Raw genomic sequence first — 26,649 nt, forward strand, 5'->3', positions numbered from 1 at the left:
TATTTCAGAGTCGTCACTTGGGAAAGGTTTGGCTTTTGGTGTCCCAAGTCACCGGTTTATCTTGAATCCCAAATCGAGGAAATTTTCGACTTTCCAAATGAAGTCTGCGAACCAGAAATTCTAAGTAAGGAATTCTGTTGACCCGAGGGAAGGTGTTAGGCACCCACGGATCCCGTGGTTCTAGCACGGTCGCTTAAATTGTTATAATGGCTAAATATCTGATTTTAATACATGTTATAACTTGTGTGCTTTTATTAAGTTTAAACCGCTTTTATTATTATTATTTAATATAATTGCAACGTCGTGAAAACGTATCTCGAACCTCGTTACAATCAATGTACCAGTGGTCATAGACACGTTTCGACTCTGTTGAGATTTGGATTTGGGTTGCATAAATGCACACCCATACTTAGGGAAGTAATTTTATTAAAGACGCGCCCTAAGCGATTGGCGTATCGTTATTTTGGGCAAAGCCGTGAAACTTTGCTAAACGGCCCGTCCCGGAGTCTAAGCAACTTTACAAACACATATAGAGGGTCCCGCAGCTTGTGCATTTTTGTTTGGCAAGGCACGCCTCATTTTTATTTTAAAAGGATTGACCTATAGTGACTATGTTTTCTATTTCGTTCGTCTCTATAATGAAAGAAAAAGAGTTCTAACTTATTTACATGCTCACGAGTTATTATAGTTGAGTTTCGAAAGTGAGTCGTTAAATCTGAAAACGATACAATAAGGGCAGTCGGTTAACAATTATGGCCCAGGTCCAATGTATAAAGGGTAAAACTGGACTTGTGCCATCCTTATTCAGATGTTGGGCTTAGCTAAATGATTCAACACATGTTCAAACTTTAAGAATCCGAAATGAAAGTGATACCTAATGAAACCTTTTTTTTACGAATTTAGATGAGCAAGTTGTTAACTAAAATAGTTTGAACTATTGAGTAATCAACCTAAGGCCTGATGTGTATTTGGAACATGCTGTTTAATCGAACAAATTGAACTAGCAGAATGTTACAACTACACTATTAGTCCTTTTAAACTAAAAGCCTACGGGAAGAAGTTTACAACTTAAACTGCTATAGGATAGTGCCCATGTTATACATAACCAACAACTACCTGATTCTAGTGAAGGCAACTAGCTAACATATATACAACCGAGATTCAGTATATAACCAGAGTTTACATGGGCAACGCATAGAATGTTCTAAGTACAGACAGTAAAAGAAAGAAAAGACTACATTAAACTACAGCTTCAAATCTTTCCCATTTTTGCATTCATGCTTCGAGTAGCTTACAAGATGTACCAGTGTATCAGTTTGTGTACCTGGTATTTGGAAAGCAAGGAAAAAAGATGAAGATCAGTAGAAGCAGCAGTAGTGTAAATACACAGCAACAACAAGTTCAGCAACACGGCAAAACCAGCAGAATCCAGTAAATGATCAGTAGAATAACCCAGTAACCGATTGAAACCCAACAACACCAAAATGCAATCACAGTCAAAGCAGAAGAGAGACAGGTAAAGTTTCAAATATAAGAACAGAGAAGCAGAGGAAGAACAAAAGGAAAAAAACCAAACAACGCATAGGCTTTTACAAACAATTCACAAAGGGACACCCAAATATAATCTAGAAAAGAAATTGATTGTAAAAATATTTGCTGACTAGCAATCAATTTCTACCAACAAAAAAAAATTAAAAAAAATGAAGATTTCACAAACCTGCAAATATGGGTTGTTGAAAAATAATAAACAAAGGTTAACCCAAAAGATACATAGAAAAAGAAAGTGTGCTTACTTGTGGTGAGATGGATAGCAGTTTTTCAATTTGATATTTTCCCCAAACCTGCAAAATATGGGAGTAGCAAATCTATCGTAAGACAAATAAAAGAAAAATGTTCCTTAACATACCAAGAAAAATGTTTCTTAACATACCAAGAAAATGCCTTTGAGAGAAGTATGGAAGTTTAAGGGATTTAGGGTTTTTACCTCTATGAGGAGGAAGGGAAATGAGACTTGACGGTAGATTTAGGTTTGATAAAAGTTAGAGTTTTTTATGTAAATTTTATTATGTTTTATTCCAATTTTGGTATGGCACCACTTTCTCCCGGTAAATTTTTATAATTGGACAGTACATTATAAAAAAAATTATTTTTATTTAATATTTTAATTAAAAATATAGAGATTTAAGGACCAGTAGTATTCTCGTCCTTACTGGTTCTTAAAAAGTCTTTTTCTTGTAGTGTCGAGGGTATCCTAGTTCGAGGGCTGAATTAAGTTTTAACATTGGTTTGCTTTATATTATTATTCATTTCTATTACTGATCTTTACATTTATCAATTGAGTGAAATCACGTATTTTTAAAATCGCATTATAAGTTTTATTATTATCCAATTTTAAAGGTAAACAATACCTAACAAAACAAAGAACAAAAAAAGGAGATAATGTAAAACCGAACATGGGAACCAGAACAGCATGTGTAAACGTGCAAATTTATTTCACATTTGGCACTTTCCAAAACTTTTTGTTATGTCAAACACTAGCCACATCATGTGAGGGGCCCATACCCACACAACTTCAATTACTACTGCTAGCTTCATGATGTGTCTGTTCTTGCAACTTGGCACAGACTACCTGAGTACTAGTACGGCTTTGAGCAAACGATGATGGGGAAAGCAAATGGTTATGAAAATTGAGTTGGAATATCAAACAAAGATAGGAAATGGGAGTAAAAAAAGTAGGCGTAACATCTCCATGGCTTCATTTTACCCTGTGGCTATTTTTTGAGATAAATGACAAGAATGTTTAATTAGAATGATTTTGTGAGGTTACTATCACAACTTTGCCTAGAAACTTTCTTCTTTTTTATATTAATGCAGACATTTCCAGAGTAATCAACACATCGCTATAAAAATAGAGGCTGCCAGTTTTGTGAACTAAAAGGTTACGAGTGAGACAAAAAAGTTGTTTACAACTATTTTAGTTTTATATATACATCATAAATAACAATTACTAGTAATATAGAAAAAAATAGTTTGTCTAGAGAAGGTAGGTCTTCTAGGGGTTGTACCGAAAAAAAAAACAATTAAAGCTATGCTAGAGTTTGATGCAATAATAATTGCAATGGAAATGACACACACATATATATTTCTATAAGTAATACATAAAAAAATATATAAATTTTATACACTGCAGCTATCGAATATAAATAATTTTGGCCGCGAGCTAAAAGTGATCTTTGACGTAATTGCAATGCGAGGACAATAACTTTGTTGTGCTTTCTGCGCCATTGATATTTTAAAGGAGAAGAAGTCTTTTGGAGACTTTAATCAGATTTGAAAATTTATGATTTCAGGTCAGCTCTCCGACAAAAAAATATTGAATCACTATATATCTGTTTGTTTGTGCATATATATTTCCAAAAATTTGATAAGCATTTAACAGCTAGCTAGCAGATGGTTCGCTACCACGGTTGATAATGTTGACTGGGTAAATTATTGATTATGAACGTGTTCTTTACATCTAAAGCTCGTCTGCTTTCTATTTTTCCTAATTTATGCTCTTAATCTATAACAGCGATCAGCCAAGCATAATTTTGAGGTGAATTCTCATTTTGTTATTGAATTTGATGAGCATGTCTTCTCTTCAATTTTTCAAATGCCGATAAGATATTGAAACTATTGTTAGACAAACATAAGCGCGCGACAGCATGAGTAGTCACACATGCAATATTTCTCTTTAAATATTCTGTAGCCATTCAAGTTTTACTCTTTTCACCCACACCCACACACAATATGTAAGTAGGTAAAGATGTACATTTTCAGGACTATTTTATTAGTTTGTTTATCAGGTTTAATTTAGAGTTTACAATAATCACACTGCGCATATAAATGTTTTTCATACTACAATTCAGTAGATAAAAATTAAACTCACTCTTAACTAGAATATATTAGGTTATAAATGCTTAAAATTTTACTTGTTAATAGTTAACTTTTGATTTGATAATATAATGGTGGGTGGGGTTGGGGTGAGGCTTAATTTATTAACTGATGATTAAGGAGACATACATTTTGTGACTGGGACTTCCTTTAGACAATATGTGTTACGTTAACTATGTCAGCATAATAAGATTCCTGCTTATCCAACAAATTAAATCAAAGCATGTTGTACATTGATATAGTTATGATTCGTATTGCTGCTTAGACTTCTATAAAAAGCATTTTGTTGTAGGGATAAAAAGGCTAAAAAATTTAACATAATATGATATTGTTTTTTTTTTTTATAACAAATAGACCACTAAACAGGCTGTCAAGTGATTAATTTATAAATATAATCCAAAAACAAAGATCCAAAATTTATAAGTTGTCCAATGTCATCTCTAAAATATGCTAAGCCAAAGCTATGAAAACTGTAAAAGCTAAGTATTACAAATTTGTGATATCATAGACAACTTCCAACATATCGTGGTGTGTGTATCCACAAGCCAAGGGCAAAACTTCAATGTAGCACCTCTAACGCTCCTACCAGGCGCCAAGTTTTGCATTTGAAAGGACAAGGCAAATGTGAATCTCCAACGAACACCATCAACTCCAGGAGCTGTCCAACCATTCCAATAGTTTACCATGTATGTGTGATTGCACAAATATATCTTCTGTAAATCAGCAATTTCAGTAGCAGTATGAAGCAAAGAGTGCAAAGACGTAGTCAACTGGCTTTCGACTGGCTTCATCCAAATTGATACGAATTGCCAGTTAGCTTGTCTATAAAAGGCTAGTTCCTGGATATGAAACCAACTCCAAGTGCTGCCGTGACACCTTCCGATTGGGCATGTAACCATGCCAATACCACTGAATAATGTTATAGCCACACTCAGAATTCCAATATAGCACACTGACCATCTAAAATTCTTGGACCCCAGTTTGTTAACACATTTAAGCACATTTGGAGACAGTACTAAAGTGAAGCTATGAACAATCTGAAAACATAACTTATCTCCTAACATGCAGAAGCTTAATAATGCAAATACCTTAATCTAATTAACATGACAACTTGTGATATTATGTAAAACAAGGTAGGCTGTGTGCTTGTATAAATTGTCACATATCTCACTAGATCACCACCATATTGAGCATGATAACATGCTAATACCACTGGTAACTAGCCTAATAATATATAGAACACACAAAAGTAACAATACCAAGCAGCAGCTGATCGTACATTCCAATACCTGCTCATCAATCAGGTGCTCTTCTTTTGTCAATCCTAATCCTAAGATTATGAGTACGTGATTTGTCAAGGTTGATCAACCTCCTTCTTGCACTTGGTAGTTTAGAGATTGTGTGAAACTAGACTGTACCTGCAAAAGATAAGACCATGTTAGCCAAAAAGTCTGCGACAATATTGCCCTCTCTGAACACATGTTGAAAGATCACATTGAAATGGTCTCGCATCTCCTTAATCCCCTTTACTTCTGGCACTATGCACCAAGGAGGATCCCATTCTCCTTCAATGACCTTCTTCAACACTAATGAATTAGTCTCCAAAATGAAAGGATGAATGTCATGTTCCACACAGTATTTCAGTCCCTCCACAATTGTTTTTGCCTCAGCTACAACATTGGTAGTAACCCCTAATTCTATTGCCCTTGCATACACTAGGTCACCTACATTATCTCTCATACAAAAACCTAGTGAGCTAGGTGCAGGGTTTCCTTTTGAAGTCCATTAGTGTTACATTTGAACCACCCTACATGAGGAGCCTGCCATGTGACCGTTCTGGTAACAAGAATAGGCTTGTATCCTTCAAGGTAGCTTATCATATCTAGCCAAAGCAAAGGTATATTTGACAGCCATGGATACCTAACCCTTTCCAAGTAATGCAATGTTTTGTTTACTTCATGGATCACTCTACTAGTCGACACTGTACCTCCATTCCTGCCTGTATTCCTCTTCTTCCACAGCTCCCATGTAATGATAGTTGGTGTTGCATGAAATAATGACTTCAACTTTAGGCAAAACATAGCATTCCACCATGCACTTATCACTTGTTTCACCTGCACCAACGATACAGTAATCCATGCAGCACCAAAGAATGTCTTCCAAACCTTACTAGCAGTAAGACTACTTTGAAAGATGTGATCAAATGTTTTCTCTTGGGGATGTTGACAACACCAACATCTTGAAACATGTATATAACCTTGCCTTCTCCATAAATCATCTGTAGACAATAGTGTCTCCATAGTCTCCACAAGGAGACTGATATTTTGAATGAAAACCCCTTAATCCACATGTTTTTGAACTCTAAATTGAGGTTTGCACTATGCCTAAGAATCTGCCAAGCACTCCTAATAGTGAACTTACCTGATGATATTGGCATCCAGTATGGCTTGTCTCAATACTCTTCACCGCCTTCATAGTGAACATAATGTTTAATATGCTCAGCAATTTCTTCAGGAAATCTTTGATCAATCAACTTCTCATTCCATGTCCCTTCTTGCCTCAATTGTGCCACCTCCTGCAAATTCTCATCTATTGGAAAATCTGGAGGCAAAATATGATATAGTGCTCCTAATCCAGTCTAATTTTAATGCCATATGTTTTTTATTCCACTCTTTATTTCCCAGAAGATCACATGTTCCACTTCTTCCCTAGCATTCAACATCTCCTTCCAAATATGAGTTCCTTCTCTAAATTGCACTATTGTTGGTAGTTCTTTTTGCAATACTTGTTCCACATGAAGTTAGCCCACAATGATTTAGTAGTTCTAAACCTCCACCAAAGTTTAGCAAACAAGGCCCTTGATACATCATGAAGTGATCTGAACCCTAAACCGCCTTCTTTAGGAAGACATAAATTCTACCAAGAAGACCAATGTCTACTCCTACCTTCCTCTTTGGTGCTCCAAAAGAAACGTGCAAAGATCTTATGTAAGTTCTCAAGAATATTGTCTGGGGGAACCAGAACTGATAAAAGATGCACCAGCATGCTTTGCAACACACTGGTGATTAGTGTTGCTTTTCCTCCAAATGATAGAAGTTTTCCTTTCCAAGAATATAGCTTAGCCTTCACCTTCTTGACAAGATCATCATAATAATCCTTTCTCCTTCTAGTGTAGAAGATAGGGCATCATAAATATGTGAAGGGAAACTCTCCTCTAGCTAAACATGTAATGTCACCAATTGCTTGAAATAATGCATGTGTAGCATTGGCATGCATATAGTAAGAGCTCTTAGCTTTGTTGATCAATTGGCCTGACACCTGCTCATACCTGGAAAGTACTGGCATGATCTTACTCAAAGAAGGAGGATGAGCTGAGGCAAATATTATTGTGTCATCAACATATGCCAAGTGGTTCAAAGAGTCAAACCACTTGGGCATACCAAATCCAACAAATGTTTTGTCTTCAAACAACTTGTTCAAGGACTTAGATATCACCTCAGCTGTCAAGATAAATAAGGTACGAGACAGTGGATCTCCTTGCTTTACTCCCCTTATAGATTTGAAAAAACATGAGGTCCGCCTATTCACCAAGACTGAGTACCAGTTGTTAGATAACAAGTTCCACACCATGTTAATAAAGTGTTCAGCAAACCCATTCTCCTTAGAACATGCAACAAATATTTCCAAGAAATCCTGCCATAAGCTTAATGACAACATTGGCTGGCTTACCTTTCAACCTTATGTCAGTAATAATTTCCTAAGTAAGAAGTATGTTACCAAATATGCTTCTCCCTTTTACAAATCCAAACTGATTAGGTGAGATTAGGGAAGGCAGAAACTTCTCCAACCTATCATGTAGAACCCTAGACAACACCATGTTGATGAAGTTGCTCAAACTTGTAGGTCTTAAGTTTGAGAAAGTCTACACCCTTGGTTTCTTTGGAAGCAATACCAAATTAGTATAAGTGATAGACTTTGGCAATGCAGCACCACCATAAAAATGAAGATCCATATTGTGTATGTCATAGCAAATTACATCCCAACATTCTTGATAAAACAATCTAGTAAATCCATCAGGAACACTGGCACTATCACTACTTAGCTCAAAGACTGCAGCCTTAACTTCATCTAGTGTTGAAAATTTACACAACTCCAAGTTCTGCTCCATTGTAACCATAACAGGCACATTCTCCAACATAGAAAGATTTGTAGGATCCCCTTCCCTAGTGAATTGTCTTTGATAGAATCCAATTGCATCATTTGCCATTTGTTTCTGATCTTCTATCCAGTTTTCATATCCATTCTGGATTCTTTTCAATTGCAACTTCTTTCTTTTTCCATTAACATGATTATGAAAAAAAACTAGTGTTTCTATCACCCTTAGCAAACTATGTCATCCCTTCTTTTTGCTTCCAATACTGCTCCTCTATACTCAAATATTTTTTCAATTCTGCCTGAGGTTTTGAAGAACAATCCTATTCTTTATTGTAGGCTCCTCCTCAAACAATATCTCCTTGACCTTTACAATATCTTCCAGAATTGCTAACTGTTTGAAAATTTCACCAAAGTTATCCTTACTCCATTTAGATAGTGTTGCCTTCACCTTCTTCAATTTATACTTGAACATTAGAAAATGATATCCTATGAAGTCACATCTCAATTCTGTCGCACCACCTCCTTAAATATAGCATTTTTTGTCTAGAAATTTAAAAATCTAAATGGCTTGACAAAGTTTGTAGTCAGCTCTCCACAAGTCATTAACAATGGTGCATGATCTGATCGAATTCTAATAAAGTGCTCCACTTCAATTGAAGGCAACATATTTTGAAATAGTAAGTTCACAAAGATCCTATCCAATCTTTTGAAAATACACTCAACATTAGGTCTCCCATTCCACCATGTAAATGGACTTCCTTTATACCCTTGATTAAACTACAAGAGCTTACAAAAAATGCAATGTCCTCATATTCAGGAGGATGTACTGGAAGGCCCCCTATCTTTTCATCTTCATGTAACACCATATTAAAGTCTCTTCATACTAACCAAGGCAGCTCTATGTCACTTGCCATATAATACAAGTTATCCCACAATTCCAACCTCTCTAATTATGAACACTTTGCATACACAAATATCATCATAATATGTTGCCCAATGGCATGGCGAAACACCTTCACAACCACATGGCGTAGTCTCTATAACCAACTCCTGTTCCACTACAGCATCAAAGAACAGCCATATCTTCCCATAATATTTGAGAAGGCAAACTCCATATTCAGCCTCCTTCTATACCTTTGTATATGACCTGCATTCTGAAACGGCTCCATAAGTGATATGATAAAGAAAATATGCTCCCTTTGCATATTGATCACCCTAGGAAAGGCATGTTGTGTATTCACGTACCTAATATTCCAAATCAATGTCTTGATCATCATTTAGTCTTTGAGGTTGCCCTCTTGGGCAGGATTCTAGAAGGTGGAAGTGGTTCTTTATTTTGAGTCCGCTTCTTCGTCTTCTTACCACCATTTGCACTAGTTCTAAGAGATAAGTCAGTCTCCCTTGCCACTTGTTTGAAATTCCCAGCAGTTGATTCATCATCTCCTTCTTCTTCAAGTTGTTGTTGCTCCATCAAAGCTATTTCCACATGTGCAACATTGTATGTGACTAAGTCATGTAATGTTTGCAAAGGTGTCTTCAGTGGAACACTTAGATGCAGTTGCATAATCTGATTGAATAAGGGTTGAAGAGAGTAGAGATAAGCTCAAGGGCAACTACTCCTCTCTACAATATGTGATTTCATTTTTGCCAAAAATGCTTTTCTGCAGTAAATTATGTCCAAACGACCCCTCTACTGTATCTTCAAAACCTCACTCCCGAAAAGAGAATCAATAGTATTGATATTGTTCACTTGGGATCAAGCCCACATGTTTTTTTTCAAAAAGGCCTCACATGATTAAGAGTATCTAACTCCTTATAAGTAGATTATTTTTCTTTTCTACTTTCCATGTAGGACTTTGTTCACACGCCCAACAGTCTCCCACTTGAACTAAGTTCCACATGGTCCATCACCATTTGAAGGCTAATTGGAGATTAAATATATTCCACCCACATGATCCAAATATTTGTGGTCACCGATGCTCAAAGGAGATGTTGTGTATACGTCTTTGAAGCTACAGATAAAGATAGTAAACTGATCCATAGACAAGAAACAACATTAAGCCAGGCCCTGCGCCATCACTTCACCATTTCCATACTCGTCCCACCAAACATTTGCCTTTGATACCAGTTGTTGAGATAAAACAGCCCAAAAATACTCTTAATATTGTGTGATATTTTTCACTTTGGGCCAAGCCCACATATTTTTTCCTAAAAGGTCTCACATCACTAAGAGTATCCAACTCCTTATAAGTATATCATTTTTCCCTACTTTTTATGTACGACTTTATTCACACATCCAACATGTCCATTCTATGAAGTCAATTCATGTTAATCCTATACTTGATATATTGTAGTTTTTAATTATTTGGAAAATAGCGCAAAAAATAACATAAATTTTTCAAAAAAAACAAAATTATTGTTTATAAGAGAAATTTAGGGATTTGCAAGTAACTCTTTGAATTATCTCACCTGAAAACGCATAACAAATGATCTAAAAAATTCTTCTGGCCATGAGAAACGGATAAAGAATTTTAGTCTGCGATTGTTTCAATAAATGACGACAATTTTTTCAGAAAAAGTGTTCCTTTTTTTTGAAAGACACGCCCCATTGGAATCTAAAGAGTTATTTGTGATAAAATTAAGTGTCTATCCGACAAAAAACTTGCCCTGGATATTTAGTTCGTTTTTACATTTACAGTATACCTATTCCTAGGAGTATACTTTTATAATTTTCAAGTCGTGTATCACTGATCCTATGGAGATTTGTGATTACGCACACACGGGTGTGTGTGTGTGTGTGTATATATATATATATAATGTTTATCCTTAAAATGGATAACAATTGAATTTATATGTGGTTTTAAGGATATACGGATTAATTCAATACAAGTGATCAATAATGTCAGATAAGTGAATTAAGTATAAAATAAATAACCAAACCAGTTGTGATGTTAAGTCCAAGCTCGGATCTGAGCCTGGTGATTGTTCTACCCTTGATTCAGAACCAAATATTTATGAAGGACTATGAGCAAAAATAATAATTTTGAATAACTTAGAAGCAAAGAAAACAAGTTTATACTGCCATTGTATGCATGTTACAGTGTCCCTCTTGAATAAAAATCTGCCCCTTTATATAGTAGGAGTGTTTCATCCCTAGTACAATTCTAAGAAAGGTAAAAATCTTCTTTTTTGTTAATCACTGATCTGCTGCCGATACGGGCTAAGATCTACGTCGTGATATCCGATTGAGTTCGGATATCACAACCCCTTGTTAGTCGTATGCGAACATTTGATAATGTTTTTCGAGGTCTTGGAGCTCGAACCGGATCCGGGGGCGAGGTCTCGATGGCTCTTGTGGTAGGTACTTTGTTCGGACCTTAGTACAAGAGGTTCCTAACTTTGATTCTGATTCCTTGTAGTTATGTCCTTGCTTAGTTTGTCCCACCGGAAAATCAGGGTTCGCATTAGTCTCAATTTTACCCATATACAGATAGTCCCCTCGTTTCTCAGAGAGTAGGTTTTCCGAAACAATGAGAAACGATAGATGTTCTCTAATTCCTTCCTCCATACGTTACAACTGAAACAGTGAAGAAGTTGAAACGTTCCATCAGTCCTGTCATTGTGATTTCGGACACGTGTCAACCATCGGCTGGTTGCCTCCGAATGTGAAGCGTTGCGTACTTCCCCTATAAAAGCTTCTACCATTTACTCTTTTTTAACTTTTTGATCAAGCTTTCACCTTCGAATTTCCTAGCTATCACCAACTTCTTTCAAACCTTCATAATTGTTCTTAGGTTCTTACCTAGAGTTTTTTCAAATATTTATACTCTGCTCTTCAACCTTCAAACTCATTCCTTCAAAACATCAAAAAATTTCTTTAAATTTTCAAACTTTATCAGATAGCAATGGCTAAAACTTCCAAATCAGTTCCTCAATAAGATGCATCTTCATCTTTCCACCCAACCACGAATGCCGAGGTGGCTACTTTCGAGGTGGCTATTCTCGAAGTAGCCGCTCCCAAGCTGGCTGCCCTCGAGGCTACCCCCAATCCTCCCATGAAAATCTTTATACTCGGGGGTTCCTCAATTGCGGACGACTTTAACATCGAGAAACCCTCATCCAAATAGGACAGGGGTGAAATAGCATCGAGGTATATATGCTCCATTACCGAAGATGTCTTTCCCGTAGTCCGAGAGGACTGTAAATGGGAAGTCAAGGACGTAGTAGTACTCGGCCCTGAGGATGCTATTAATACCCACGTAGAGGGTATTTAAGTATTAACGCTTACCCTTTCACATTAGGCCCGGTAGACCCAATTGTTTTGGACTTTTATAAGAGATACGAGGTGTGCCTTAGGCAAATCCTCTTTGGAGGATCATGATCCTCCTCCATTATTTTGTGAATAACGCCGAGTCTCATAGGTTCACCCTCTACCACCTGCTCCGTCTATATAGTCCCCGAATTGTTCGAGGGGGATTAATCAAGCTCACTTGCTAGGCCAGAAAGGCCCTCTTTTCGAGTAATTTTGAAGATCGAGACTGAGGCTGACATGGACTCTTCATTGGGGTGAAGATTAAAGACTCTATCCCTCCCGAGTTAATGCCATTCCTAGAGAAGTAGAATGCATTTGTAACTACAGCCTTTCCTTAAGTGTCAATTTTTCTTCATTTCCTTTCTCATCATTCATATTTGTGGTTGTGCAGTTGTTGCCTGGGTTCCAAATGCGGTCCCCCAACTTAAGGAATGGATAGAAGGAATCTGAAAGCATATGTCAAACTTCGAGCGCTCATGGCATAAGATTTTGAAGGGCCGATGGAGGCATGTTCCCATGCTAATGTTCTCCTTTGAATAGCGATTACCATGCTCTTAACTTACATCATACTGACCTTCCTTATTTCTTTTATAGGTTGCCTAAGACCACTAAACTTAGGCATTTGGAAGCGGATGAGGATGTGCCATTGTCTATTGATACCTCCGTTACGGGACGGGCCGGGGATACCGCAGGGGAAAAGAAGAAGAGAAAAAGAAAATCTTTGGGTTCCCCGAGTTCTGAGGTGAAGACAAAAAAGAGGGTAAGCTCATAAGCCCAAGAAGAGTACCAACTCCTGGGTGCCAGGTCCCAAGTCGCTTCTTTAGCTCAGGGATGAGTCGGAAGAAGACGACATTGTTTTTCCCACAGATCGATCCCTTCCGGAGAGCAGGCGACAATCGAGGATAAGAGACACGAGGTTAGGGCCCTCCCAGTCTGAGAATCCAAAGTCGAGATGGAGTCCACAATCTCTCAAGAAGCTGTTTCTGCCTTGAAGGAGGCTACCAGTGTGATTGACATTGTTGAGATGCCCTCCTACACTGATACTATGCCTGACAAGGTCCAAGCGGGGAAAGAGAAATAAAGTGAAGGAGCACAAGGCACAACTGACCCCCGTCGTTCCTTCTTTTATGGCATGTATATCTCCAAATTTGGACGATTTTACTGAGATGGGCAACTTAGAGGTCCCGAAGAAAGACGTTCCTTCAAAAACTGACGGACTGAGCTGGAGCCCAAAACTAGTGATGCAGTTTCCTACTCCGAGTGTGGACCCTAGTCGCAAGAGAACAATTATTCTTACGATCCCGGAGGATGCTCGGGTTTTATCTGCTCTAGTGGGACTAGCCAGTTACCTCTGATGTCTGGTGACTGAAGAGGACCAGGCAAAGATGAATGAGGTGGGTGTATCGAGTCTCTTCAACGAGGCTCAACAGGTGCTGAACCGGGAAAGGCATCAATACTCCTTTGTGGATTTCGCTTAGGCTTCAATACCTCTTATTATTTTTGTTACCTTGCAGGCCTCGGTGCTTCACCATGAGAGCTTCCTCAAGTTTCACTCTGAAATCAACCAGCTCGAGTTTGAGTTTAAAGAGCAGGCTCGAAAAAAAGATATATATAAACTCCTCAGTAAGAAACAAGATGGGGCCATCAAGGATCTTCAGGACAAGCTGGACAGAGCTCAGAGGGAAGCTTCGATGCTGAAGCGGGAGCATACGACCTGGTCGAAAAGGTAAAGGTATTTGAAGTTAAAAACAAGGATCTAGTTGCAGTGTCTAACGACAAAACCTCGCAGGTCCAGCAAAAGATCGATCAGATTGACCAACTCCGAGTCGGGATGAATGAGGTTCAAGCCATGGCTGATTGGTGGAAAAGCAAAATGGACCTGCTAGATTCAGAGAAGGAAACCCCCCAGGAAAAGCTGGCATAAGAAGAGGTCCAACTTCCAATAGTGACGGAGAAAGCTGACAAGCGGTCCTAGTTGAATGGCGATCTTCAAGCACAATTGATCTCTGTAGCCGCAGAGCGGGATGCCCTCGAGAGAGAATATGAAGCAATAAAGTCCAAGTTGGATACAACCTCTGCCAATGCCGAAGAGATGGTGGCCCAGTACAAGGCCGATGTTGAGGCTTCCGAGACCCACCTGAAGATGAAGGCTGAATATATGAGGCGATTATCTCGAAGGGAGACCCTTGAGGAGATTCACGCCTGAGGCTTCGACATATCGGTCGAGATCGAGGAAGCAATAAATCTTGAGGCCGAGGCGAAGAAATTTCTAAGCCTGAAGGTTTCGAAGTCTCCGAGGGTTCTGAGGGATCCGAAGGCTCTGATAGTTCTGGCGACGAGTCGGGCCCCGGTGAAGACCAGGCATGAATGCCTCAGAACTTTTTAGTTTTGTCTTGTGTATGTTTTTTGTTTATTTTGAAGTCGTTTTTTGTCAAGCCTTTGTAAATACATTCCGGACTAGATAAAATTTCCCTTTCTGGCAATTTCTAGTCTCTACTTTTTTAGCATGTTTTCATAATTTCTTGTAAGGCCCCGTGAAATTTCTACTCAAAAACCCGAATCTTGTGGTGCCAAGTGAGGATCATGTGTTAGAAATTCATAAATTCGGACCCTTTGGATAGATCTGTGCATTAAAAAGTTAAAGAATAGTGTTTTCCAGAAAAGTGCAATTCTACGGTCAACTCTGCGGTCGCATAATAGAAATGCGGACTGCGTAGTCACCGCAGAGTCAGGCAGTGTGAAGGTCAATTTTGAGGTCAACAATGCGGCCAAATATGCGATCGCATAGTCGATATGCGAGCCGCATAATCGTCGCATAATCCCCTTAGAACTTTTGTGAGGAGCGGTTCTGCGGTGCATTTTGCGACCGCAGAACGGGTATGCAGACCGCATTCTCGTCGCATACCCAGACAAATTGTTTAGGTTTCTGGGAACATTATTACGGTCCATTCTGCGGGCCGCATGTCAATTTTGCGATCGCAGATCTGAGTCGGGGCTCCAGATTTCTAAATTTTAAACCCGACCCCCGGTCATTATATTTTGTGCAATAGCTAATATTGAGCCTATTTCCTGGTGCTTTTAGAGTGAGAGGGAGGGTCTAAGATAGGGCAAGTGCCTTTCATCAAAATTGCTCCACAAATCCTGGTTAAAAACATTGAAGATAATCAAGTGGAGCACCAAAACCTTCATCCTAGGAGGTAAGACTTCATCACTTCACCTCTTAATTTTATACATAGCTATAAGGGGTCATTAGTGAGGAAATTCATAGGGATAAGGGTGATTGCATTGCATGCGTGTGTTCTTAAAAGATATGAGGAAATTATAAATAGAGAGGCATGGGGAATGCGCTAAGTGTAATCTTGCATAAAAGGACCATAAGGCCTTAATGAACACTCAATGCTTGATAAAATGCTCAAGTGAGCTTAGATTGTGATCTTTTCCTGATTATGGGTTCAATTGTGCTATATTGCTTAAATAGATTGAAGTGTGAACATTCCAGAGTGTTATAGGATTAAGGAAAGCTCAGTTGAGGTATGTATGGCTAAAACACCATCTTTTAGAAATTGAGCTCCGTAGGTGTTTGTCAAAATACGGTAAGATTAAAGTTGAATTGTTGTATTGATTGTTTTTTCACATGAATTTGGGGTTGCGACCTTATATGCGTGAAAGATGTGTCTCAATCAGATTAATGTGCTATTGTTGATAACTTGAAAGGGTGCAAGGAATATGAATGATGTATTGAGATGCTTAGACCTTAAGGTGAGATTGAAGCTGCATATATTGTGCCATCTATGTGAAGACTCATCTATGCTTACAATTTTATTTGTCCTTGTGTGCACATGTTATCCTAAACAACAAATCTAACATTGAAAGTGGAAATGAGGTGATAATTGTGGCCCCAAGTGCATATGAAATGATATATGTGAAACAAAAATTGAAATGAGATGGTTGATGAAAAAGGAAAACGTCTTGGTAAGGCGGCCTAGCCGATCGGGCCGAGATCGGACGCCATGCCGCACACATGGTAGTATTGTATTTGTGATTTAAGTATATGTCTCAAATGAGGCAACCTAGCTGATCGGGTCGAGATCGGACTCCGCTCAAGATAGCGGTGGTATTGTGGACAATGATGAACAGTATGACATGCCCCAAAACTAAAAGCTATGGGAAAATGATGTAAAAAATTGTATGATTCTTTTATTTGATGATGTTGTGATCATTAAAGTGTTTGAGTTATACTTGTGATTTCCTTATTCTTGTATGAGAGTTCTTTCTAACTAGATGGGGTTTAGTTATACATACTAGTACTATTCCATGGTACTAACGTCCCTTTTGCCGGGGGCGCTACATTTTTAAATGAATGTAGGTGGCTCCATTGCGGATAGTGCCGATCGCGCGTAGCAGAGTAACTTCTTCTCAAAGTCTTGGTGAGCCCATTTCTCCTTCAAGGGGCTATGTTGTACATCTTTTGATAGAGATATCCACTTTTGAGGTATGGCCGGGGCCTTGTTGCTGGCATTGTCATCATTGTCTTTTTTTACCCTTAGAGGCTCCGTAGACGTATGTGTGGGTTATGTACGGGTGTTTGATGGGTCTACGAACTATGTTGTAATTCTAACTCTTGCTTCTCTAAAGTGTAATTGTATGGAATCTTGTAACTTAACTACGGCTTAACGTTGTGATATAAAATGAACTAACAACGTTGAATGTACTATCTTTCCTCGTCTAAATAAATGAAAGCATGGTCTCCCTATTTATATTGAGTTGGGTAGGAAGTGTTTGATAAGGCTTGCTTAGTTGGGTTCACTCGATTGAGCTCCAGTTGCACCTCCCGAGGTTGGGGCGTGACAAACTTGGTATCAGAGCATAAAGTTTTGAAGTTTCCTAGGATGTCTCGGAGCTGTGTCTGGTAGAGTACTTCTTATCTGTGTGTAGTCGACCACATCTATAAGTTGGAGGGTACTGGGCATTTAGGAATAACACCCTTCTTTGATATTCTGGATCGTGCGGTGAAACGGTTCCCTCTCTAATTAGTGCATTGTTATATCTTTTAGTAAATAGCACCTAAGAAGAAAGTGAGAATTGGCCAAGAAGTCAATGCCACCTCAGGAGTGGCTGATGATTCACTGTTTGATACTGTAGCTGAGGGTAGCCGCCCTGCTATCACCCTGTCTGATTCTTCTATTCCAGAGCAGACTACCCCAGTTCCTACACCTGCGGAAGGTACCACTATCCCTCCCATTGATACTTCTGTTCCGCCTCCAGCCCTAACTTCCGGTTCTGGTATTTCTGATGGGGATATTAGGGGAGCTATTCAGATGTTGACCCAACTAGTGGCCTCTCAGGCCTAGAGGTCAAATGTTGCGCCCAGTTCATCCAACCAGCAAGGGGATGCTACTAGTTCCAGGGTGAACAAATTTCTCCAGTTAGACCCTCCAATGCTTACGGGTGCCAATCTAGAAGAAGACCCTCAGGATATTATTGATGAGATGCACAAGACCCTCAGGGTTATGCGTGCAACTGAGACAGAGGGAGTAGAGTTGGCTGCCTACCATCTAAAAGGGGTGGCCTATTCGTTGTTTGAGTTGTGGGAAGATTCCCGTGAGAAGGGGCGCCCTCCAGCGAGGTGGAGCGAGTTTGCTGATGCCCTTATAGATCATTTCCTGCCGCTGAGACAAGGGCAGCCCGTGCAGCTGAGTTTGAAAAATTTGAAGCAAGGTAACAGAAGTGTGTGGGAGTACCACATGGAGTTTGCTCGCCTGTCAAAGTATGCCATTCATATGTTTCCCACAATGGAGGCCAGGATGCGCTGGTTTGTTCAGGGCCTTAATTCTTTGACTATTAATAAGGCTTCTATGACTGCATTGAATTTTGATATGAATTATGGGAATATGATAGCATTCACTCAGGCCACAAAGAACGTAAATTGAAGAACATGATGGAGAGAGAGGGTAACAGTAAGGCCCGGTCTACGGGCATTATGGGAGAGTCAATAGGTGGGGGAAGATCAGCTTTCAGGGGAGGATCATCAGGGTTGTCTCAGTCTGTTGCATAGTCTTCAGCTAGTGCACCGCCAGCAGGGCCCAGCCAACAGCAGTGGAGTCATTTCAGGCTCGGTCAGGGCAACAGGGGATCCCATCAGCGGGGTCGGTCAGGAGAGAGGTCCCAGCAGCAACAGAGGTCCCCATGCCCCAGGTGCGGGAAGATGCACACAGGGATTTGCTATTTAGAGTTACCCGTATGTTATGGATGTGGGATGAGGGGTCATATTCAGAGGCATTGTTGTGTATCCCGTTAGGGAGCGGATAGGGGCACAGCACAGTCATCCAGTCCAACAGCTGCTACATCTTCAACCCCTTCTCTAGCACGAGGTGACCCAACACCCGCAAGGCGTGGTGCAGCTAGGGGTGGTGCACAGAGTTCAGGAGGACCCAGTCAGTTCTATGCTATGAGTGGTCGCCAGACTGCAGAGGCTTCTCCAGATGTTGTTCCAGGTATTTTGACTGTCCAATCTCATGATGTGTATGCACTTATTGACCCTGGTTCCACCTTGTCCTATGTTACACCTTTTGTTGCTATGGAATTTGGGATAGAACCGAATCAGCTTCATGATCCATTTTTGGTGTCTACTCCGGTTGGTGAGTCAATTACGGCTGCTCGAGTTTATAAAGGTTGTGTTGTTACGGTACGGGGTAGGGATACCATGACCGATCTTATTGAGTTAGGGATGGTCAACTTTGATGTAATAATAAGAATGGATTAGCTTTATTCATGCTTTTCCAAGCTTGATTGTCGGACTAGAACTATGAGGCTTGAATTTCCTAATGAGCCCATTGTTGAATGGAAGGGAGATAATGTAGTGCCTAAGGCTCGGTTTATTTCCTTCCTTAAGTCCGCGAAGATGATCAAGAAGGGGTGTATCTATCATTTAGTTCAGGTGACAGACACCAATGCCGAGGCGCCTAGCTTTGAGTCTGTACCAGTTGTGAATGAATGTCTGGACGTCTTTCAAGATGAGCTCCCTGGGATTCCATCAGACAAGGAGATTGATTTTGGGATCGATGTGATGCCGGTACATAACCAATATCAATTCCACCTCACAGAATGGCACCAGCGGAACTGAAAGAGCTAAAGGAATAACTGAAGGATTTGCTAGAAAAGGATTTCATCCAGCAGAGTGTGTCACTGTGGGGCGCACCGGTATTGTTTGTAAGAAAGAAATATCGGTCGTTGCGGATGTGTATTGACTACCAGCAACTCAACAAAGTCACAATCAAAAACAAATACCCTCTACCAAGAATAGATGGCTTGTTTTATCAATTGCAAGGTGCTACGTGTTTCTCAAAGATTGACCTGCGGTCCGGGTACCATCAATTGAAGATAAGAGAGCAAGATATTCCAAAAATAGCTTTCAGAACTCGGTATGGGCACTTTGAATTTATGGTGATGTCTTTTGGGCTAACAAATGCCCCGACAGCCTTCATGGATCTTATTAATCGAGTCTTCAAGCCTTTTCTAGACTCCTTTGTGATAGTGTTCATTGATGATATTCTTGTGTATTCCCGAAGTCGTGAGGAACATGTTGACCATCTCAGGGCAATTCTGCAGACCCTTCAGCAACATCAATTGTATGAAAAATTCTCAAAATGTGAATTTTGGCTTGAATCTGTCACGTTCTTGGGTCATGTCGTTTCTTGGGAAGAAATTACGGTTGATCCTCAAAAGATTGTAGCAGTGAAGAATTGGCTTAGGCCTACCACTCCAATGGAGATTCACAGTTTCTTAGGTTTGGCTAGGTACTACAGGAGATTTGTGGAGGGGTTTTCTACTCTTGCCTCTCCATTGACTAAATTGACACAGAAAGCGGTTAAATTCCAATGGTCCGATGCATGCGAAAGAAGTTTCCAAGAATTGAAATCAAGATTGACTACAACACCGGTATTAGCCTTGCCAGAGGGTACAGAGGGATTTATGGTGTATTGCGATGCTTCAAGGATCGGGCTTAGGTGTGTGTTAATGAAACATGGCAAGGTTATAACTTACGCTTCTAGGAAACTCAAGAATCATGAAAAGAACTATACAACCCATGACTTAGAGCTGGCGGCAGTGGTGTTTAAGTTAAAGATTTGGCGACATTATTTGTATGGGGTCCAGGTGGATGTATTTACGGATCATAAGAGCCTTCAATATATTTTCAAGCAGAAGGAGTTGAATTTGAGACAAAGAAGATGGTTAGAGTTACTTAAGGACTATGACATTGATATTCTCTTTCATCCGGGAAAGGCTAATGTTGTGGCAGATGCTCTTAGTCGAAAATCTATGGGAAGTTTGGCTCATTTAGAGGAATATCAGAGGCTGTTGGCCAGGGAGGTTCACCAGTTGACTAGTTTGGGAGTTCGCCTTGCGGACTCTGATAAAGGTGGGGTAACTGTGCAGAATAGGGCTAAATCAACGTTTATGGCGGAGGTGAAAGAGAAGCAATTCAACGATATGTTGTTAGCACAACTGAAGGAGGGGATTCATAAACGCAAGACCACAGCTTTTTCCTTTGGCAGGAATGATGGTACCCTACGGTACCAAGACCGCCTATGTGTTCCTGATATTACCGATCTTCGGGAAAGGATCATGGAAGAAGCTCACACTTCCAGGTATTTCGTGCACCCAGGTTCTACAAAAATGTATCATGATCTCAAGGAGGTTTATTGGTGGAAAAACATGAAAAGGGATATGGCGGACTTTGTGGCTAGATGTCCGAACTGTCAGCAAGTAAAGGCAGAACATCAACGCCCCGAGGGATTGGCTCAAAGCATAGAAATTCCAATGTGGAAATGGGAGATGATTAACATGGATTTTGTGGTAGGGCTATCACGCACTCTGCGCAAATTCGACTCAATTTAGGTGATCGTGGATCGACTCATAAAATCAGCGTACTTCTTGCCAGTTAAATCTACCAACACAGTGGAACAATATGCTCATTTGTATATCAAAGAAATAGTTAGGTTACATGGCACTCCAGTCTCAATCATCTCAGATCGAGGGGCTTAGTTCACAACCAACTTTTGGAAGAAATTTCAGCAAGGTTTGGGCACGCAGATAAATCTTAGCACAACTTTTCACCCTCAAACTGACAGGCAAGCAGAGCGGACTATTCAGACGCTTGAGGACAAGTTGTGTGCTTGTACTCTTGATTTCAAGGGTAGCTGGGATGACCATTTGCCACTCATAGAATTTGCTTACAACAACAGCTTCCATGCTAGTATCTATATGGCACCATTTGAGGCATCGTATGGTAGGAGATGTAGATCTCCCATTGGGTGGTTCGAGGTTGGAGAAGCTGAATTGATAGGGTCTGACCTCGTGCATCAGGATATGGAGAAAGTCAAGATTATTAAAGAAAGGTTGAAAACTGCTCAAAGTCATCAAAAGTCTTACTCGGACGTTCGTCGCAGAGATTTGGAGTTCAAAGAAGATGATTGGGTATTTATGAAGGTTTCCCCAATTAAGGGTATCATGCAATTTGGAAAGAAAGGGAAATTAAGTCCGAGGTATGTTGAACCGTACAGAATTATTAAGAGGATTGGTCAGGTGGCATACAAGCTCGAGCTGCCACCCGAGATGTCATTGGTTCATCCGGCCTTCCATGTGTCTTTGTTAAAGAAGGTAGTGGGAGATCCGTCCACTATTGTGCCAGTTGAAACTATTGAGGTTAATGAAAAACTATCATATGAAGAAGTTCCAGTTGCCATTCTTGATAGACAAGTTCGAAAATTGAGAAATAAGGAAATTGCCTCCATGAAAGTGTTATGGCGGAACCAACAAGTTGAGGAAGCCACTTGGGAAGCCGAGGATGAAATGAAAAAGAAGTACCCTCACTTGTTTGAATAGTCATGTAATAGTTTTTATGCATTTAGCTCCTATGAACTATTATCTTTTGTTTTGATCTATGTAAGACTGTCATGTTTTGGTTATATATTGCCTATGCGGCCATGGTTAGTATTGTACGAGTTATGTTATGTCTAAGGAATGTGTACCTATTGTTAGGATATGTTTATGGTGCTCTTTGATAGGTGGATAGGCCTAGTTACAAAGGAAATTCTGGCAAAATTTTTGGAAATTTAGGAAGTTAGCCAAATTGGGGGCTGTGGATATGTTTCATGTTGTGAAAAGCTGAAGTTGCATAAAGATTGCTAATAAGTGAACCTTGATCCTCATTCGAGGATGAATGATCTTAAGTGGGGGAGGATGTAAGGCCCCATGAAATTTCTACTCAAAAACCCGAGTCTTGTGGTGCCAAGTTAGGATCATGTGTTAGAAATTCATAAATTCGGACCCTTTGGATTGATCTGTGCATTAAAATGTTAAAGAATAGTGTTTTTTTAGAAAAGTGCAGTTCTGCGGTCAACTCTACGGATGCATAATAGCTATGCAGATCGCATAGTCACCACAGAGTCAGGCAGTGTGAAGGTCAATTTTGAGTTCAACTATGCGGCCAAATATGCGATCACATAGTCGATATGTGGGCCGCATAGTCGTCGCATAATCCCTTGGAACTTTTGCAAGAAGCGGTTCTGCGGTACATTTTGCGACCGCAGAGTGGGTATGCGGACTGCATTCTGGTCGCATACGCAGGTAGATTGTTCAGGTTTTTTGGAGCATTTTTGCGGTCTATTCTGCGGGCCACATGTCAATTTTGCGATCACATATGCGATCACATATCTGCGTCGGGGCTCAAGATTTCTAAATTTTAAACTCGACTTCCTGTCATTATATTCTGTGCAATAGCTCATTTTGAGCCTATTTCCGGGTGCTTTTAGAGCGAGAGGGAGGGTCTAAGAGAGGGCAAGTGTCTTTCATCAAAATTGCTCCACAAATCATGGTTAAAAACATTGATGATAATCAAGTGGAGCACCAAAACCTTCATCCCAGGAGGTAAGACTTCATCACCTCAGCTCTTAATTTTATACATAGCTATAAGGGGTTATTAGTGCGGAAATTCATGGGGATAAGGGTGATTGCATTGCATGCATGTGTTCTTAGAAGATATGGGGAAATTATAAATAGAGAGGCATGGGGAATGGGCTAAGTGTAATCTTGCATAAAAGGACCATAAGGCCTTAATGAACACTCAGTGCTTGATAAAATGCTCAAGTGAGCTTAGATTATGATCTTTTCCTGATTATGGGTTCAATTGTGTTATATTGCTTAAATATATTGAAGTGCGAACATTCTGAAATGTTATAGGATTAAGGAAAGCTCAGTTGAGGTATGTATGGCTAAAACCCCGTCTTTTAGAAATTGAGCTCTGTAGGTATTGGTGCAAATACGGTAAGATTAAAGTTGAATTGTTGTATTGATTGTTTTTTCACATGAATTGGGGTTGTGACCTTATATGCGTGAAAGATGTGTCTCAATAAGATCAATGTGTTATTCTTGATAACTTGAAAGGGTGCAAGGAATATGAATCATGTATTGAGATGCTTAGACCTTAAGGTGAGATTTGAAGCTGCATATATTGTGTCATCTATGTGAAGACTCATCTATGCTTACAATTTTATTTGCCCTTGTGTGCACACGTTATCCTAAACTACAAATCTAACATTGAAAGTGGACATGAGGTGATAATTGTGGCCCCAAGTGTCTATGAAATGATATATGTGAAACAAAGATTGAAATGAGATGGTTGATGAAAAAGGAAAACACTTTGGTAAGGCGGCCTCGCCTATCGGGCCGAGATCAGACGCCATGCCGCACACATGGTAGTATTGTATTTGTGATTTAAGTATATGTCTCAAATGAGGCAACCTAGCTGATCGGGCCGAGATCGGACTCCGCTCAAGATAGCGATGGTATTGTGGACAATGATGAACAGTATGACATGCCCCAAAACTAAAAGTTATGGAAAATGATGTAAAAAATTGTATGATTCTTTTATTTGATGGTGTTATGATCATTTAAAGTGTTTGAGTTATACTTGTAATTTCCTTATTCTTGTATGAGAGTTCTTTCTAACTAGATGGTGTTTAGTTATACATACTAGTACTATTCCTTGGTCCTAACGTCCCTTTTGCCGGGGGCACTACATTTTTAAATGAATGTAGGTGGCTCCATTGCGGAAAGTGCTGATCGCGCGTAGCGGAGTACCTTTTTCTCAAAGTTTTGGTGAGCCCCTTTCTCCTTCAAGGGGCTATGTTGTGCATCTTTTGATAGAGATGTCCACTTCTGAGGTATGGCCGGGGCCTTGTTGCCGGCATTGTCATCATTGTGTTTTGTACCCTTAGAGGCTCCGTAGACGTATGTGTGGGTTATGTACGGGTGTTGGATGGGTCTACAAACTATGTTGTAATTCTAACTCTCGCTTCTCTAAAGTGTAATTGTATGGAATCTTGGAACTTAACTACGGTTTAACGTTGTGATATAAAATGAACTAACAATGTTGAATGTACTTTATTTCCTCGTCTAAATAAATGAAAGCATGGTTTCCTTATTCATATTGAGTTGGTAGGAAGTGTTTGATAATGCTTGCTCAGTTGGGTTCACTCGATTGAGCACCGGTCGCGCTTCCCGATGTTGGGGCGTGCCATTTCTATTCTTGCAAATATTTCTAATGTCCATAGAATCAAATGTAGTAATAAGTCATTCCTTTTTTAGAGGTCCGAACAAAGCCTGACTTTGATGCAACTTTATTTGCTCGAGGCTTTGAAAACTCAGTGTGACCGGAAGTTTTCCCAAGATACTTAACTGATTTTCGATGATGCTTTTTCCGAGGGTAACCTTTAAGTAGGTTTTGAATTTTTATAAAGGCCTTATGTTGTGATTACGAGCTTCGGATTTCTCTGAGTTATTTTTAGGGTGGTCGTAGCCTTGTGTTTAGGAACTACCTTATAGGTTTTGTGCCTCCGAGATTTGGTAGCCCGAGTTGCTAGAACATTTTTCGAACGACAGTTTCTGAGTAGGGGTAGCCCTTGGGCTCGATAGTCCTCGAATAGGGAAAGCCCTTGGGCCCTTAGGATCTGTGTTTTAATAGGCAAAATTGCGTAATAGCAAAGTGGAAACTTTCTTTCGTTTCTGTGTGTAAAGTACATGATCGAAAGCGTGTAAAATCTTGTATCATGTCTAAGGTGGCCAATGTGGGCATGGTTCACTTGACTGTTTGATGCTTACAACAAATCCTAACCACCGAGCCTAAGCTATTCAAATACAAAGTTTCCTTCTTTCCTTGCTAAGAACCTTTGCCCCCAGTATTCGAGGTCGATCTTGAGAGGGCTCAGATACTATTGATGTGCCCAATGACTTCGGTTTAAGGCCAGTCTTTGAATCTAACTTAGAACGATTTATTGTTGCCTCATTAAAAACCTTGTAGAAAAATCCATTTGGGACAAAACCGGTTAAAGGGAAAAAGAGTGCAACGCGTGCTTTCAAACCTAATAGTCACATTCTCCCTTGGCTGTTACCTACAAGTGTTAGTCCGATTCATAATATTATTAAAAGAGTATGAGGTCGTACCTTAGCAATAGTACCGTTTTAAGTGCGTCACGTTCCGGTTGTTCGATAATTGTACACCGTTTCCTGTTTCGAGTTTGTACGAGCCTTTGCTGGTGATTCCGATGACTCGATATGGTTCTTCCCAATTTGTCCCAGTTTCCCCTCGTTCGGGTCTCAGGTATGCAACATTACTTTCATTAACACTAAGTACCCGATCTTGAAGTATCAGAGGTTGGCTCTTCGGTTGTAGTATCTTTCTATCCGCTATTTCTGGGGCGGCCAACCGGACTAGGGCGGCCTCACGCCTTTCATCCAATAGTTCCAGGATCGTGTTCATGGCCTCTCCATTAGACTCTTCGGTCATATATCGGAACCTAAGGCTGAATTCTCCCACTTCAATTATTATTAATGATTTGGCACCGCAGACTAATAAAAACGGGGTGGCCCTAGTACTAGAATTCGAGGTTGTAGGATACGCCCATAAGACTTCGGGCAAGATTTCTTTCCATTTCCCTTTGGTATCGGTCAACCTTTTTTTTAGGTTTTGGAGTGTGGTCTTGTTTGTTGATTCCACCTATCCATTCCCACTAGGGTGATAGGGTGTTGATAAGATCTTTTTAATCTTGGGGTCTTCGAAATTTGTTTGCCTTGATGCCGATGAATTGCTTCACATTATCCCACACGATCTCGGTCGGTACCCCGAATAAGCATATTATGTGATCCCAAATGAAGTCGATGACTTCCTTTTACCTGGACTTCTCGAACGC

General features: G+C 39.9%; 3 protein-coding genes and 1 long non-coding RNA gene across 4 annotated transcripts; 2 read left to right on the forward strand and 2 right to left on the reverse strand.

Annotated features, from left to right (window-relative positions):
- Positions 1-1,059: 1,059 nt before the first annotated feature.
- Positions 1,060-1,990, reverse strand: LOC104237710 (uncharacterized). The gene is made up of 3 exons (XR_713700.2): positions 1,931-1,990; positions 1,794-1,841; positions 1,060-1,324 (listed from the first exon to the last, which is right to left on the reverse strand). It is a non-coding gene; the product is annotated as an uncharacterized lncRNA (long non-coding RNA).
- Positions 1,991-6,385: 4,395 nt separating this feature from the next.
- On the reverse strand, positions 6,386-8,954 carry LOC138871616 (uncharacterized). Its single transcript, XM_070149503.1, has 6 exons — positions 8,880-8,954; positions 8,388-8,479; positions 7,886-8,264; positions 7,262-7,626; positions 6,879-7,099; positions 6,386-6,534 (listed from the first exon to the last, which is right to left on the reverse strand). Exons 1-6 carry the CDS (start codon positions 8,952-8,954, stop codon positions 6,386-6,388), a joined length of 1,281 nt encoding a protein of 426 aa, XP_070005604.1.
- An 8,884-nt stretch (positions 8,955-17,838) lies between these two features.
- On the forward strand, positions 17,839-19,163 carry LOC138871617 (uncharacterized). The gene is made up of 2 exons (XM_070149504.1): positions 17,839-18,321; positions 18,699-19,163. Exons 1-2 carry the CDS (start codon positions 17,839-17,841, stop codon positions 19,161-19,163), a joined length of 948 nt encoding a protein of 315 aa, XP_070005605.1.
- Positions 19,164-21,769: 2,606 nt separating this feature from the next.
- Positions 21,770-22,285, forward strand: LOC138871618 (uncharacterized). The gene has a single exon (XM_070149505.1). It carries the CDS (start codon positions 21,770-21,772, stop codon positions 22,283-22,285), a length of 516 nt encoding a protein of 171 aa, XP_070005606.1.
- Positions 22,286-26,649: the final 4,364 nt, after the last annotated feature.

The sequence above is a fragment of the Nicotiana sylvestris genome, chromosome 6 (genome assembly GCF_000393655.2).
Source record: "Nicotiana sylvestris chromosome 6, ASM39365v2, whole genome shotgun sequence".
NCBI lineage: Eukaryota > Viridiplantae > Streptophyta > Magnoliopsida > Solanales > Solanaceae > Nicotiana > Nicotiana sylvestris.